This window comes from Perognathus longimembris, chromosome 28 (assembly GCF_023159225.1).
Source record: "Perognathus longimembris pacificus isolate PPM17 chromosome 28, ASM2315922v1, whole genome shotgun sequence".
In the NCBI taxonomy this organism is placed as follows: domain Eukaryota; kingdom Metazoa; phylum Chordata; class Mammalia; order Rodentia; family Heteromyidae; genus Perognathus; species Perognathus longimembris.
In genome coordinates, this window is record NC_063188.1 from 3,896,858 (window position 1) to 3,911,417 (window position 14,560).

General features: G+C 44.4%; 2 protein-coding genes across 6 annotated transcripts in view; one reads left to right on the forward strand and one right to left on the reverse strand.

Moving 5' to 3' along the window:
• Tmem185a (transmembrane protein 185A) overlaps window positions 1-1,037 on the reverse strand; it is a 37,708-nt gene extending 36,671 nt beyond the window's left edge. For all 3 annotated transcript variants that reach the window (XM_048336307.1, XM_048336305.1, XM_048336308.1), the window contains exon 1: window positions 614-1,037. Coding sequence is in view for 1 of the 3 variants with exons in the window: in XM_048336305.1 (XP_048192262.1) it covers window positions 614-651 (38 nt within the window). In the remaining 2 variants the exon portion in view is untranslated. The remainder of the gene's footprint in view (window positions 1-613) is intronic.
• Window positions 1,038-10,021: 8,984 nt separating this feature from the next.
• On the forward strand, window positions 10,022-13,071 carry LOC125343770 (melanoma-associated antigen 10-like). 3 transcript variants are annotated; one of them, XM_048336309.1, is made up of 4 exons: window positions 10,043-10,105; window positions 10,211-10,274; window positions 10,843-10,925; window positions 11,656-13,071. In XM_048336309.1, exon 4 carries the CDS (start codon window positions 11,717-11,719, stop codon window positions 12,668-12,670), a length of 954 nt encoding a protein of 317 aa, XP_048192266.1. In that variant the 5' UTR covers window positions 10,043-10,105; window positions 10,211-10,274; window positions 10,843-10,925; window positions 11,656-11,716; the 3' UTR covers window positions 12,671-13,071. The 3 variants fall into 3 exon arrangements, with proteins under 3 accessions (XP_048192268.1, XP_048192266.1, XP_048192267.1); XM_048336311.1 differs by lacking the exon at window positions 10,211-10,274 and having other exon boundaries at window positions 10,022-10,105; XM_048336310.1 differs by lacking the exon at window positions 10,043-10,105 and having other exon boundaries at window positions 10,198-10,274.
• Window positions 13,072-14,560: the final 1,489 nt, after the last annotated feature.

The window sequence follows — 14,560 nt, forward strand, 5'->3', positions numbered from 1 at the left end:
CTCACAAATAACAGTGAAGATGGATGGGAAAATGTGTGTAGAAAATTATCGCGTTCACCCCCAAATTATGTAAGGCACTGACATACCCTGCCATGGGCTTCAAGGAGCGTAGAGTTTTAGACATCCGTTCAACAAAGAAGCAAGCCAAGGAGGGATGGGCACCCATGGAAGGAAAACCTGAGGGAGTGACAGGAACTGGAGGAAAGAGGCGGGTGTGGGAGGGTGGGCGTCTGAGGAAGGGAATGGCCTTGGCACAGAGAATGGGAAGTGAAAGTGGAACTGGAAACGATGGCTACGAGGGGGGTAAGTTGGGATCCCACTGAAGGTGGGCAGGCAGGGAGCAGGAGCCTTCCCCCGGGGAAGGACAGGACTCGGAGCTGGGCGACTTGGGCCGTGGCCCAGTGGTTTTGGTCGGCGCGGGAGGAGCGCTCAGGCAGCCAAGAGGCCCTTAGCTTGGCCGGAGCACCGCGGATTCCCCTAAGGAGGCGAACGCGGGGTCCCCCAGGCTGCAGCATCTCGGCCGCTTCGCCTCCCCACAAGCAAAGCCCCAGCTCGCGCCTAAGTCCCCCGCCCTCCCGTAGCCCTGGAAACGCGGCCAACGCCATAGCCTCACCTGGGGTTGAAGTCCTGGAAGAGGCCCCTCAGGTTCATGGCGGAGAACTTGACGGTGGCGTCCTCCTCTTCCCCCCTCCCCCCGCGCCGCACAGCCTGCGCCTTACAGCGGGTTCATGCTGCCAGCGCTCGCCGCGTCCCCGACGACAACGCCGCCGCCCCAAGAAACCTGAGCCGCCGCACACACACACACACACACCCTCCGCCCCTCCTTGCGGGCTTCCGTAGAGCGAACGCGCATGCGCTCGGAGCCGCTCCTCGAGATCTCCGGCCTCGGGGACGGGTGTAGCTCTGTACTCCAGCTGTCAGCACTGCACGCCGTGGGGAGGTGGAGACTGGGAGGTTGAGGAAGGGAGTGGAAAACCGCACGGAGACGCTGACTGGGCGAACGCCTGTGAGGAGGGAGCACTCCACCAAGTAATTCCTTGGTAAGGTCTTCCTAGACGCTTGTCACCTTGCCTCAAGTTGCTGTCCACAGCTTTCCCCTGAGACAACTGAGTCTGGGGACACACAAGTTATAGCAATGAGTAAGATGTTGCATTTGGTTGATGTGTTTCAAATCTCACCCATCAGCTCTGTTGGGGGAGCCACATTTTGTGTACCAACTTCCCTTCCATACCTCAGGCACCCTGATTCACTGGCAACCTGAAACTCACATGACCCTGAATCAAAATAATCGCTTCTCCATGTGAATGACTTTTCCTGGCTTTTCACTCTTTCTGGCAGCAACCCTGTTGATGGTGATGTCTAAACTGGACCATGCGAAAGTTATCTTCTGCCTGGACTTTGTGGTTATTTCACATTCTCATCTCCATTACCTTTCATCCTGCTTACAAGGGACAACTTCATATTCCAGAGTCAACGCTATTAAACCTCCCCTTTTTTTCTTCTGCAAAAGAGAGACAACAAATCACACTCTACCACCTTCATGAGTACATTCAAGGAAAAACAGCGTAACACACGCGCTGGTGTATACTAGATGTCCAAAGAATATGGTTGCTATATCATGCTCATTCAAATGCCCCATAAAGCTTCTATTTGTTTTTTTCAAATCCCAAACCAGTACAACTTCATAATAAGGAATCTGCTTTGTCATATTCATTTCTAGTTAAGAGTTTTTCATGACGATAGCAATACCTTAACCATTAATCTAGTATCACAATGTATAGTAGTCATACTTTGTTACAACAGAGTTTCATGACTGGCAATATTAATACTGGTTAGCCTCAAGGAAAACTGAAAAGGATTGCAATTGTCAGAGTCATACTTTGCCATAATATGTCAGCTTTCTTCTGAGAACTTCAAAACATTTCACAAGTGGTAATTAGGCTTTCCAACGCCCACTGGAAATGGATATAATTACACCAGCTGCTTTTACAGATGAGTAACTCGAATTAAGTTTTCAGCCACCGAACCACCAGGACCCTGTGTCAGCTCCCATGCTCATCTTTCACGTGATGCTCAAGGTCTACCAATAAGCAGGTTACAGATGAACACTGAAACCAGAAAAGAAACCAAACCACAGACTAGCTTCTCTCACATGCCACCTAGCAGGTGGATATGGAGGAGCCAAGAATACCATCCAGGCAGATTGCTCAGAGTCCACATGCTACTTTGATAAGGTGCCAGAGAATTCTGCAGCTGAACCACTGTTCTGAAGGCCCACAGATTCAATGTTATAAGTGCCCCTAAAGATGGCTAGACCATGGGGCTTGACTGCCTTCTATATTGACACCAATACACAAACCATTGTCAGTGTGTTCTTTTATGTTGACCATTTTGCCAAGGGAAGCACATGAGCCAGCCCATGAAAATAAACACACAAAAAAAATGGACTATCTTAAGGATGTTGGTCTTAAAGACATGGATAATCTCAACTGCCTTAAAAGCACTGAACATACAACCCTGTCTTGTGCCAGTGTTTTTATGGAAACAAAAGCCAAAAACTAGTGCCCTCTCTCCAGCAACTGCAAAGGAACCTTCTGCTAATCTGCTGCTCAGTTCAATGCCATGCCTGATGTCTCATTCTGAATGGAGGTCCAAAGCTTCACTGACCTGTATACACAGACCTATAAGTGACCTTGAAATTGAGAAAAGGCCCTTGCCCATATGCAGGATGACATCTTCATCCTTGACTCTAGCAAAGATTGATTTGAACTTTGTTGTATCCTTCCCTTTGATATACCAATGTGTTCCAGGAGCAGGTTATGATAGGCTCCTAACGTTCTCCACCCAAGGACAAGTTATAGTTCTGCATTAAAATAAGCCAATGAGTATATCCATGTGATTTGGGACCTGACATATCTTACAGTGTTCCCAAACATCAGTGTATGTCTGGACCATGGCTTAAAGATTACCTTGGAGGTGTGCCACACTTCTGATAAGTCGGTGGCTTGTCGATTTTAGTATACATCTTGGTTCCAATGTGATGACTTGGTTGATAGACTTCTAAAGACCAGGCAGGGCCTTGGAGGAGAGAATTCTGCTACATTAAGACATTTTGATTATCAGCCAGAGGTTGAGAAGGAAGTGGTTGTGGATCAGATATCCATACCACCAGGGTTCCTCCCCTGGAATTCAGTGGTAGATTGGAGAGAATAGGGAACTAGAATACTTCCACTAAACTACACTTTTACCACTGCTGGTAAGGGAGGAACAATTGGTGTCCAGCCCTAGGGAAGGTAACTAGACCTTCTTAAGAACTCCTCCCTGTCTGACCAACAACTGTGTCAGCCTGCAAACATGAGACTGCCCTCTCTCAACCTTATATGCTCAACTGTAATTTCTCTAAACTGCACACTCTGAGTGCATTCAATTGTGAAATTGTTGGAGACCACAGGATATTTTCTACTAACAAAATACAACCTGCTTTTTCAAACCAACACAAACTATTGTTCCTGGCAACTTTTTCCTGACTTGTTTACACATGCAAGCTTTCTAGTTGTGTCTGGAGTCTGGACAAGGGTTAGATAAATGCAGTGCTGAGTTTGGAGGCTTAAAGGTATGGAGGAATAGTTAGGAGACCAGTAAAATTGATATATTCAGAATTGGATCTGTAAATGCCCTCTAGTCTCCTTCCAGAGCTTATAAAGAGCTACTACCTCAGGGAACTTTCTCTTGGGACTTGCAAAATGCAGTTCTTGAGAGACAAAGAAGGCGGTGCACCAGTGGGCTTTGGATAACCCAGGATGGCCCTGGGAGAAAGTATACCATCATCCTTTATGCAGAAAGCTTCCAATTGAAGGGAGCAGGAATCATTTTTTGTTTACAAGGTAATGTGGTGAGGCTGTGCCTAGGCCCATGGAGCTTGGCATACACTAGGTCCTCAAGGGAGAATAGTGAAAATAATGGGTGCCCTACTTCTGCTGGGACAGTAATCTTTTCTTCCTAGGGTTCTAGTGGCTGTGTATTTTCTGTGGATAACCACCCTCCAGTTTTCCTACCAGATTCTTTCATGTCGTGGACACACTAAGTCTGTTTGGGTTTTTTTACCTTATTATACAAAAAAATTGTACCACTTTCACATAATTCCAAGATGTGAAATGAACTATCCATTTGACATCAAATAATAAAGGAAAACAGAAAACGGCCTGAACTCTGATGAGACATACTGACTTAGAAATATTAAAATCCCCAAAAAGCTCATTTTAGACCTTCAGTACAATTAATTCCTTTGTGTTAACCACCTACTTTGTGTGAAATTTAATAATCTTTAGTATAGATTTAAATTGCACTCCAAACCCACTGGATAGAATAGAAGACACAGAAATGAACCCACAGACCGAGAGTAACCTAATATTTTATAAAGCAGAAAAAATATAGGCTAGAAGAAAGGTAGCCTCTTCAACAAATGGTGCTGGAAAAACTGGACATCTATGTGCAGAAAACTGAAACTAGATACCCATATATCACCTCGTACCACTATCAATTCCAAACAAATCAAACACCTCAATGCAAAGCCAGAAACCGTGAAACTTTTACAGGAAAGGGTAGGGAAAATACTAGAGCTATTGGGCACAGCTTTGTAACTAAAAATCCAGAAACACAAAAAAAATCACAGAAATAATTGATGAAAGGGACTACATCAAACTTATATACGTTTCTGCACAGTAAAGGACATAATTGAGAAGCTAAATAGATCAAATAATGGAAAAGGATTTTTACTAGCTAACCACCAGACAATGACCTAATATTGAAAATATACTTAGAGCTCAAAAAATTGAACCCTCAAAAAATAAACACTCAAAGAAACAACAACCCAATTAATAATTGGGCTAATGACTTAAAGAGAGACTTCTCGAAAGAAGTAAATATGGCCAATAGATACATGAAAAAAATATTCAACATCTCTGGTCATAAAGGAAATGAAAATCAAACAACATTGAGATTCTACTTTACCCAAGTTAGAGTGGCCATTATCAAGAAAACTAAAAAATAACAAATTCTGGCATGGATGTAGCCAAAAGGGATCTCTATTACACTGTTGGTGGGAACGTAAACTTGTTCAACAACCCTGTAAAACAGAATGAAGGGTCCTCAAAAAATGAAGCATAGAACTACTCTATAACTCAGCAATTCCATTTTGGGGCATTCATCCAATAGAGCACAAACAAGGATACACTAAAGCTACCAGCACAATCATGTTAATTCTAGCATTATTTACCCTACTCAAGATATGGAATCAGCCTAGATGGCTCTTGGTGGATGAATGGATCAAGAAAATGTGGTGTATATATGCAATAGAATTCAATGCTTCCATCAGAAAGAATGACATTGAATCAATTGTAAGGAAATAGAGAGACTTGGAGAGGATTATGTTAAGTGAAGTAAGCCAGACCCAGAGAAGCACAGGTTTAATGGTTTCCCTCATTAGTGGGAACTAAAATATGCCTATAAATCTAGAAGTAAGTACATTAGGTAGCACCCAAGCACTTATAAATTAATTAACTGAATCATAATAGAATCTATGGAGAATGCAAATAGTATAATTCCTTAGAAAGACTAACTCAAAGCCTAATAACATTAGTACTAGGAAATGGGACCTTGCAAGTTAGGGGTAATCAAGAGAAGGGTCAAAGAATGAATATGGGGAAACGGGTAGAATGTAGGAAAGAATGCATTGTATATGTCAGAGAACTGAGAAAAATAAGAGAAAGGATGGGTGGAAGGGGGGTGAAAATGTTGAAGGGATGACACAGATAAAGATTCATTGTATACATAAATTGTTGTGTTAAATGGTAAACATCCAATAGATAACCTGAAAATTAAGAAAAGTGAGGGAAAGGGGGGGTGGGAATTTTGAAAGGGGTTACATTGATCATGGTCAGAGGCACTGTGTTTATAAACTGCTCTGCCAAATGGCAACTCCTTTGTACAACTGCCTAAGGAAAATAAAACTATACCAAAAATAAATAAATTCCCCCCCCAAAAGATATATTGAAGACCTAATTCCCAATGCCTGTGAAGTGACTTCATTAGATGATGGTGACTTTGTGTATGTAGTCAAGTTGACATGTATCATTGGAATGGATTCTTAATCCATATGACTCACAGAAAAAGGAAATTTGGACTCAGAAACAGGAAGGACAGCAATGTGAAAATGAAGGTAGAAACTAGAGTGATGCTGTGGGGAACCAAAAGCTGAAAAAGGCAAAACGTATCAGCCCCTATAAATTTTCAAAGGATGCTAAGCCCTGCCCACACATTGATATTAGACTTTCAACTACCAGAATCACGATAGAATGAAAATCTGTTTCCTTAATTCCTAGTTTATGGTATATTGTTATAGCAGTCCCCAGGGAAGGGCAACATCATACCAACGGTCTCATGTTATACTATTGTTATCCCTATTTTAGGAATGAGTAAACTAGGAAATCATTAGAGATGAAGCATGAAAGAAATAAATGCATCCAGGGAAATTAAAGTTTTGGAGTCGTACCAAATGCAGTAACTTCTGGTTACAATATTCTCCCAAGACACAATGACTAATTCTAAAAGGAGGTAATAGGATAGTCATAATGAGAGGCTACACTAAACTGAGAAGAAAATTTAGAAGGGCAAACAGAAAATCGTGGAGCTCCATACCTTTCATGTGAAGGACTTGGGCAGCACTACTCCTATGGCCATTTTCAGTTCACAGAGCCTCTTTGGGGGTTTGATTCCATTCATTGCCCCTTGGAAGTTGTTGCACACCCTGTTGTTATAGCTGGGTACTGCTGACTCGTGCCTGGAATCGTAACTGTGCAGGAGGCTGATATCAGAGAACTGCAGTTTGAAGCCAGGATCCATAAAAAAAAAAGTTAGACTCTTATCTCTAATGGACCAGCAAGAGGCCAAAAGTGGACGTTTTGCCCACAATGTAGAGTGCCACCTTTGAGTCAAAAAGTCCAATGAGAATATGAGGCCCTAAATTCTAGCATACACACACACACACACACACACACACACACACACACACACACACACAAATATAAAATTGTAGGCTGTACATTGCATCTGTGAGTCCACTGTTACAACTTACAACTTCAGGATTCACCAGGTCTTCCTTGGCAATAAGTGGATGCCGTCATGTTATTGAAAGTTATGTATTCTGCATGCCTGAAAACAAGCATCATGTGGACACCCACAGTGCGTAGCTCTGCTGCTAGTTCAAACAGTTCATCTAGTGGATTCAGTAGTCTCAATCCTGTGAGCTTTGGGGGCAGGTTTCAGAGTGCCCGGAGGGATGCACACAGGGAAACACTTCCCTGGGTGTCCTCTGCCAGCTGGATACCCTGTAGTTCTTTCTTCTGGGAGAGGAGTTTTCAAGTGAGTTAAAACATTTCCACTATTGCAGCTGTGATGAGTGAGACCTAGCTAATTACTAAGATACCCAATGGAGATATATCCTTTAGTTCCATTGCAAAATACTGCGTTTTTGTTTCCTGGCCCTCATTTCTTCAGCAACCACACTTTCCTTGGCTCCAACTTCACAAGCATTTATTTTCTGGGGAAATTGCAAGGTTTCAAATGTATCTGTTGCACTTTTGTTTACAATTCTCAGTATAAATGGGCCCCAAAGGAGCCCATAAACTCATGGCACAGCCTGAATGCTAAGTTTCCTCCAGATGTCCTGTTGAACAATAATTAATCTATCACCTTAAAACCTTTCTTCCCACAAAGTTTCAGGGCATAGAAAGCCTGTATGTAATTATATGAGTCACTTTCACATGAATGGCCTCACATCAACTTCCAGTAGGGTTGTGTGTGTGCGGGGGGGGGGGGGGGGAACGGGGGGGGGGAATGCCTCTGAGTGTGTTTATATGGTAGCTTTTCATCTCTGTGACAAAACACCTGCAACAAGAACAATATACAGGAGGAAGCATTTATTCCAGGTCACGATTACAGAAGTGCCAGTACAACCATACTGGCCTCCTGTTTCTGGGTCTGCAGTGAGAGCATAGACCATGGGTGATCTGTGATGCACAAAGTGTTCCATGGAGGAGAAATAAACAATAACTTTCAAAAACCATGACTGCAAGGGACTATTTCCTCATGTTGGCTCAAACTACTACAGTTCGTTGAGGCAACAAAGCTTATGCTGTCTATGACCACTCTTTTTTTTTTTTTGGCCAGTCCTGGGCCTTGGACTCAGGGCCTGAGCACTGTCCCTGGCTTCTTCCCGCTCAAGGCTAGCACTCTGCCACTTGAGCCACAGCGCCGCTTCTGGCCGTTTTCTGTATATGTGGTGCTGGGGAATCGAACCTAGGGCCTCGTGTATCCGAGGCAGGCACTCTTGCCACTAGGCTATATCCCCATCCCTATGACCACTCTTAAGACAGACCCACGGATCTACCTCTATCCAAGAAAAGCCCCCAGACCCCTCCTAACTCCCCATTTCATCGATGGATCTGTGAAGGTAGAAAATGATAATATAGCCACTACTGGCCAATCCAAAATGGGTATCAGGAAGGGATCATGGTGTGGAGAGACTCTATGAACTTCCTTCATGAGTGCAAACTAAGGTTATGTCATTATAGACAGTACTGCAAACACCGAGAGTTTTCCTGGTGAGGCCCACTCTCAAACTGTGGAGTGTATTCCCACTTCAGGTTTACTTTTAGTTTTAGAAAACTGTGCTTTTCTCAAATTTCTTGTGTGCATTTTGTTCGGTTGTTTGTTTGAGGCACCAAGAGTTTGGGATGATAGTAATTGAGACAACCTTCCATTCGCAGTGTCAATAGTGCATTTGCAATTTAAGTCCATGAATGGACTAAAGAGTTGATTAGACCATGGTTGGTAATATAAGCCTGCAACGGGAGCCCTGGTATCTATGGGTGGAAGATCACCAATTTGTGGCTGACATTGGCTGTCTCTTACATAAACCATTGATAATGTCAGAGCCCATGTGATGTATCTATCCCTAGAAGTTCTCTCTCCTCTCATCTCCTCTCTCTGTCTCTCTCTGTCACACATACACACACACACACACACACCTTTTAGTAATCACCTTGGCCAATCCAGTTCAATCCATTCAAGTTACATATGTGTGTACACATCCATAAAATCTATGTTAGTGTATAGTTGAGTTAAAAAAATAAGTTTTTGACTCTTAGTGAAAATGTGAAATGAAGATCAACACTTGACTCTGAAGTGTGAAGTAACTTCACAAAAGCCAACCTGCCCAGATCATTGGATGCTGACACGTTTATGTAAGAGTGAAATTTGTCTGTGCCCCACGAGGCTAAGAAACCCCCACAGTAAGTAAGGCTTGATAGATTTTCCTCCCACTGGCAGCGCAGTCGTGGGGTGTTGCACCTCGGCCCTGAACTGAACCCCAGAAACCTTGGGATAAGTGTGCTCAGAGGAAGCAAGGTGGGCCATTGTTGGCGACACTATGTCATCATGTCCACCGCCCACGGGGTCAGCTCTGCAGAGTCCTGAAAAGGCCGTCGGCGTGACGTGGCCCTCAGCTGCCTTCCAGCTCAGGAGACTGTGGCAGGCATAGGGGACAAGGGTGAAGGTTCGGCCATGAACTGAGTGGAGGTGTGAGGAGACTAGAGAGGACTCCAGAGAACGGAGCTCCGCCCCTCCCACAGGCTGAAGCAACCTCCGCACTTCCGCCCTGAAGGGGCAGAGCCATTAGGGTATTGGTCTGTTCCACCGGCTTCCGGTCGTTGTTTCTAATCAGCCCTCCCATTTCTCCCACCTTTCCCTTGCACTTGCCCTCGGCCATCTTGAGGAGCAGGCGCTACCGCTGGCGTTTGTGGATGGACAAGTAAATGGACGAGTAACGAGTCACTGGAATCTGTGAGTTGAGAGCAGAGTTGCGGAGGAAGCCTCCAACCCATGTCCTGGTGGACGACCTCCATCCCTGCCTCCGTTTCTATCCCAGGTACCACAGAGTTGAGGCGCTGAGGGAGCCTCGAAGGGCCTCTGGAGAACCCGAGCAAAGGAGCTAATACGACTTCACCACTTCCGCCCTGAAGGGAGAGAGCTGTAAGAAGTCTAGTCGGTAAATATATTTCACGTCAGTGAATTGGCACAGTTGTGTCCTCATTCCCGGTTCCCACCTCACCTTTCGTTCTTTCCCCTCCTCACTTCTTCTGCCTGAGGGAAGCTGGACAGTTGCAGCGTTGGTCTAAATGCTTCCGAGGTGAGTTCACATTCCCTAAATGATGAAGGTAAAATATGAGGGTGGGCAATGGATGTCTCCCCAAAGAGGGGCCCAAATACTTATACCTTACCTTTAGTATCATCTGAGCCACACATGAGGGTGTATAGCCAGATCACTGCCACCACGCCTACTTTGGCCCCCAGGGTACCATGAGTCACAGCCTAGGACTTACTGAGAATGAAGAGTACACAGCGATCCCCCTCCTTCTGTCTCTAAATAATCCACCTCAGCCTTCCTTTCTACCCCATGACCACAAAGGGTCTAACTGTCCATTGCCGTTTGTCCCTGTCATCCTCCACCCCTCCCCTACTCCTTTCACCTCAGGTAAGGATGGAAGATAGTCTTGTTCTGAAGTCTATACAGAGGCAAGGCATTGGACTCTGTGCAATCAAGGTGAAAGCTGAGGAAGGATCAAAGTGAAAGCCCCTCATGGGAGGTTCCTAGATAATCCATCCCTGCCTCCCTTTTTTACCCCTCTCCCAGCAGTACCACAAGGGACCCTCTAGTTAAAGTAGCATAGTTCCCACCCCTCCCCCCTACTTCACATGAAATACATCCTTACTTTTGTGCCTCAGTTCTCCCACAGTTGTAACCTTGGACTGACAAGAGTCATTCTTGGACCACAGAAGGAGCTCCCCAGAATCTTCCAGGAGTGAGGGTGAGAACCTACTGGTCCCATATCCAAAGGGGCCACAAAATTCCTCTGTCTGGGAGTTGCCCCTGGGCAGCTGTAGCCATATGAAGTTCTCACACTGCCTTTTGCTCCATCTTGGAGAGGTGAGACTTTGTTCTAAGACTTTGCCTCAGGCCAGCTGAAGGGAATGTGGGATCTCCTCCCAAGTGGGATAAAGTTCATATCCAGAGTAAGCACAGAGGGGACCTTATTATCCCTCCCCAGAGGAGTATGGATCTCAAAGAGAGGAACGCCTTCTCCCATATGATTGGAGTCTTTGAAAGCTGCACATGCAAGTAGAGATCAAGGAACGACAAGAGCTCCAAAGCCAGGAGTTGACAGAATGCTTTGAGCCATTTCCTTTGATTACACAGGAGATAATGCTCAGACAACTTCAGGGGTCAAAGCAAGATTACACCCTGAATGCCTACCACGGTCTCTACCTATCCCAGAACACAGGACACCAAACATTGTCCATCTGCACATGCTCTTTTGATGCCTCTAGATTCTCACACTGTGAGAACTACTAGCACTATTAGCATCTTATTTCTTTTCTTAGGCATTCATGCGACAAGACCAGCTGAGAAATGTGTGACCCTAGACTACCACACAAACAGAAGTCCAGTAATAGGCATTTTAGCAGCAGACTTTTGTGAGAGCTGCTAAGGCTACACTTCTCAGCTTAGGTCATTCACATGTTCCTTCTCTCTCCCAGGTCTTTGAGTCCCCATCACTAACGTCTTGCCAACTGTGGCCTTCTGTGTTCAAGAAAAGTTATGAGGCGTCCTGCTCAGAAAGGCCAGCACAGCAAGCATGTACTTGGCCCTATGGCCCAAAGAGAGGCACCGAGCCCAATGATACAACAGATTCCCATACATTTACATGTGTCCACTTTTGCTGCTACCTCTTTCCCGACTGCACAGATCCCCATCACCCATACTGGGTTGCCTGTTGGGATATTACATGATTTCCCGAGTTCTCAGAGAGTGTCAGCTACCCCCATGGGTTTGAGTTCCATTCTGCGTAGCCACTTCAGTCAGGTTTCCTGGACCCAAGAAAACCTATGTCTCCAGGGTAGCATGATAGACCCTGAATCTCTGCAGGAGGATGTACTATCTTTAGTGCTCCTCATGATCCTCAAATATAAGAAAAATGAGGTAATAACCAGGGCAGAAATGATGACCTGCATCATCAAAAGCCACTGTGATTATTTTCCTGTCATCTTTAGTAGAGTGATTGATTGTATGCAGCTAGTATTTGGCATTGATGTGAAGGAAGTGGAGCCCAGCAGTCACTCCTACATCCTTGCCATTGCCCTGGGGCTCACGTATGATGGCATGCTTAGTGATATCCAGGGCTTGCCCAAGACTGGCCTCCTGATAGTTATCCTGGCCATAGTATTTATGGAGGGCAACCATGCTCCTGAAGCTGCAGTCTGGAATATTCTTTGTAAGATGGGTGTGTGTGTCGATCAAGACCACGACGTCTATGGAGATCCTAGAAAATTAGTAATGGTAGATTTTATACAGGAGCAGTACCTGGAGTACCAGCATGTGCCCAGCAGTTTTCCTGCCCGCTTTGAATTCCTGTGGGGCCCAAGAGCCCATGCTGAAACTACCAAAGTTAAAGTCTTGGAACACTGGGCTAAGTTTACTGGGTGTGATCCCAGAAGCTTTCCATTTTTATATGAAGAAGCATTGAGAGCTGACCAACAGAGCACCTACCCATGAATAATAGTCGTGCATGTATTGGGGTAGGAGGCTCATTAATTGCCAGTAACCTCTCCTGTTCTGTGTCACATGAAACCATTTTTTACATTGTATTTGAAAAAAGAAAGACTTCTTACTAGAGCCCAGGACATGTTGAGGAGAAAGTACTGTATACAGTTGTGTCATTCTATTGTATTTGTGTGACTCTCCCTTTCAACTGAATGTTTATCTAACTTCAGAATGGACGATTATTAGTGACAGTAGTCACATCTACTATTGTTAATATAATTTAGGAGCAAATCTTTCTAATTTTCCAACGAATTGCACAAACTGAAGATTTAAACATGATATAAAGACCTGGAGAAATGAATGTTAATTGTTGCCTTCTTCAATTGTCTTCTCTGTAACATTAAAAAATGTGTATGTTGCTTGGAATATGGCCTAGTGGCAAATATGCTTGCCTTGTATACTTAAAGCCCTGGATTCGATTCCCCAGCACCACATATATAGAAAAGGCCAGAGGTGGCTCTGTGGCTCAAGTGGCAGAGTGCTAGCCTTAAGCAAAAAGAAGCCAGGGACAGTGCTCAGGCCCTGAGTCCAAGCCCCAGGACTGGCCAAAAAAAAAAATGTGTATGTTTTCCTGGGTTGCTAGGCTCATTGTGAATATAGATGAAACTAAATCTTAATAAATACTTTCCTCAACTTACTGTTTGATTCAGTCTTCAATTCTTCATTGAGCATTTGCTCTTTGGATGGTCTTTGATTAGTAGTGGAGATATTAGTAAACTGGGTTCAGTCAGGTCCACATTTCCGCATAGATGGTGGTATGTAGGAGTAGCACTCACGTCAGGAGGCTGTGGAGATGTCCTCAAAGATGAAAAGAACACATGAGGTCTGGATGAGGAGTTGGGGATCCAGGAATAGCAGCCCATGGTCAATGTCCATAGCCAAGTCAGGCTACCATTTGTGAAAATCCTAATTCCTTGTGTAGGAGTCGATTGCTCTGAAACAGCATGGTGGGCAGGGTCATATCCTAGGATGATGTGTCTTAAGTCTGAGAGAATGGTAAGCTGCAATGTGCAGTTACTTCTGGGTACAAGATAAGGAAGAATCTCTTCCTGAGGCAAATACAAGAAGTACAATTAAAGTGTACAGTACGTAGGTGAGTCATCTGACTACGTAAGGTCTAGAACCTCCTGTTCAAGTGCTCTCTGCCTAGCTTGAGGTGCCAGAATCTATTATTAAAAAACATTTTTATTTTGTTATATCAAGTGTAATTTGTCCCACTGTAAGCAAATACTGGATTTTATGTTAGTGCAGTGGGAGAGAGGGGCTGGTACAAGGACTTGAACTCGGTGCCTCATGGTCTCATTGGAGGTTGTTTTTTTTTTTGGCTCACAGTTGACACTCTACTACATGAACTATACATCAGCTCTGGCATTTTTGTTGGTTAATTAGGGTCACATGGACTCTTCTTCCTAGGTAGGATTTAAACTTTGAACCTACATATTTTTACCTCTTGAGTAGCTTGGATTCTAGACATGAGCCACAAGCACCCAGATGTAAACACCAGATTTTAGGTGGTGATGAATTGAATACAAATAGTTGTGTGGATGGAAAAGCACCTTGGAGGGAGAGGCAGGAGTAAGAGTGGGAGGGATGTAGGGAAGGTGGGAGGAAGGAATGGAGGAAAGACTGGCCCTTTGCTTCAAATTCTAGTTTCCTTGCAAGGACAGAGTCTTCCAAAGCAGATTTTAAAATATATCCTCTAAGAGTTGGCAAAATGTTTATTGAAATATATACAGTTTCAATTAGGTAGGATGAGTAAGTTCGAGATCTACTGTACAGATCTACTGTATAGTTTGGTGACTTATGTTGTAGGTGCTCAGGTTTTCCTTTGATTCAGCCAGA

What these genes read in the sequence shown, in the direction of transcription:
- LOC125343770 (XM_048336311.1), top strand. Translation starts at nt 11,717, where the DNA reads ATGAGGCGTCCTGCTCAGAAAGGCCAGCACAGCAAGCATGTACTTGGC.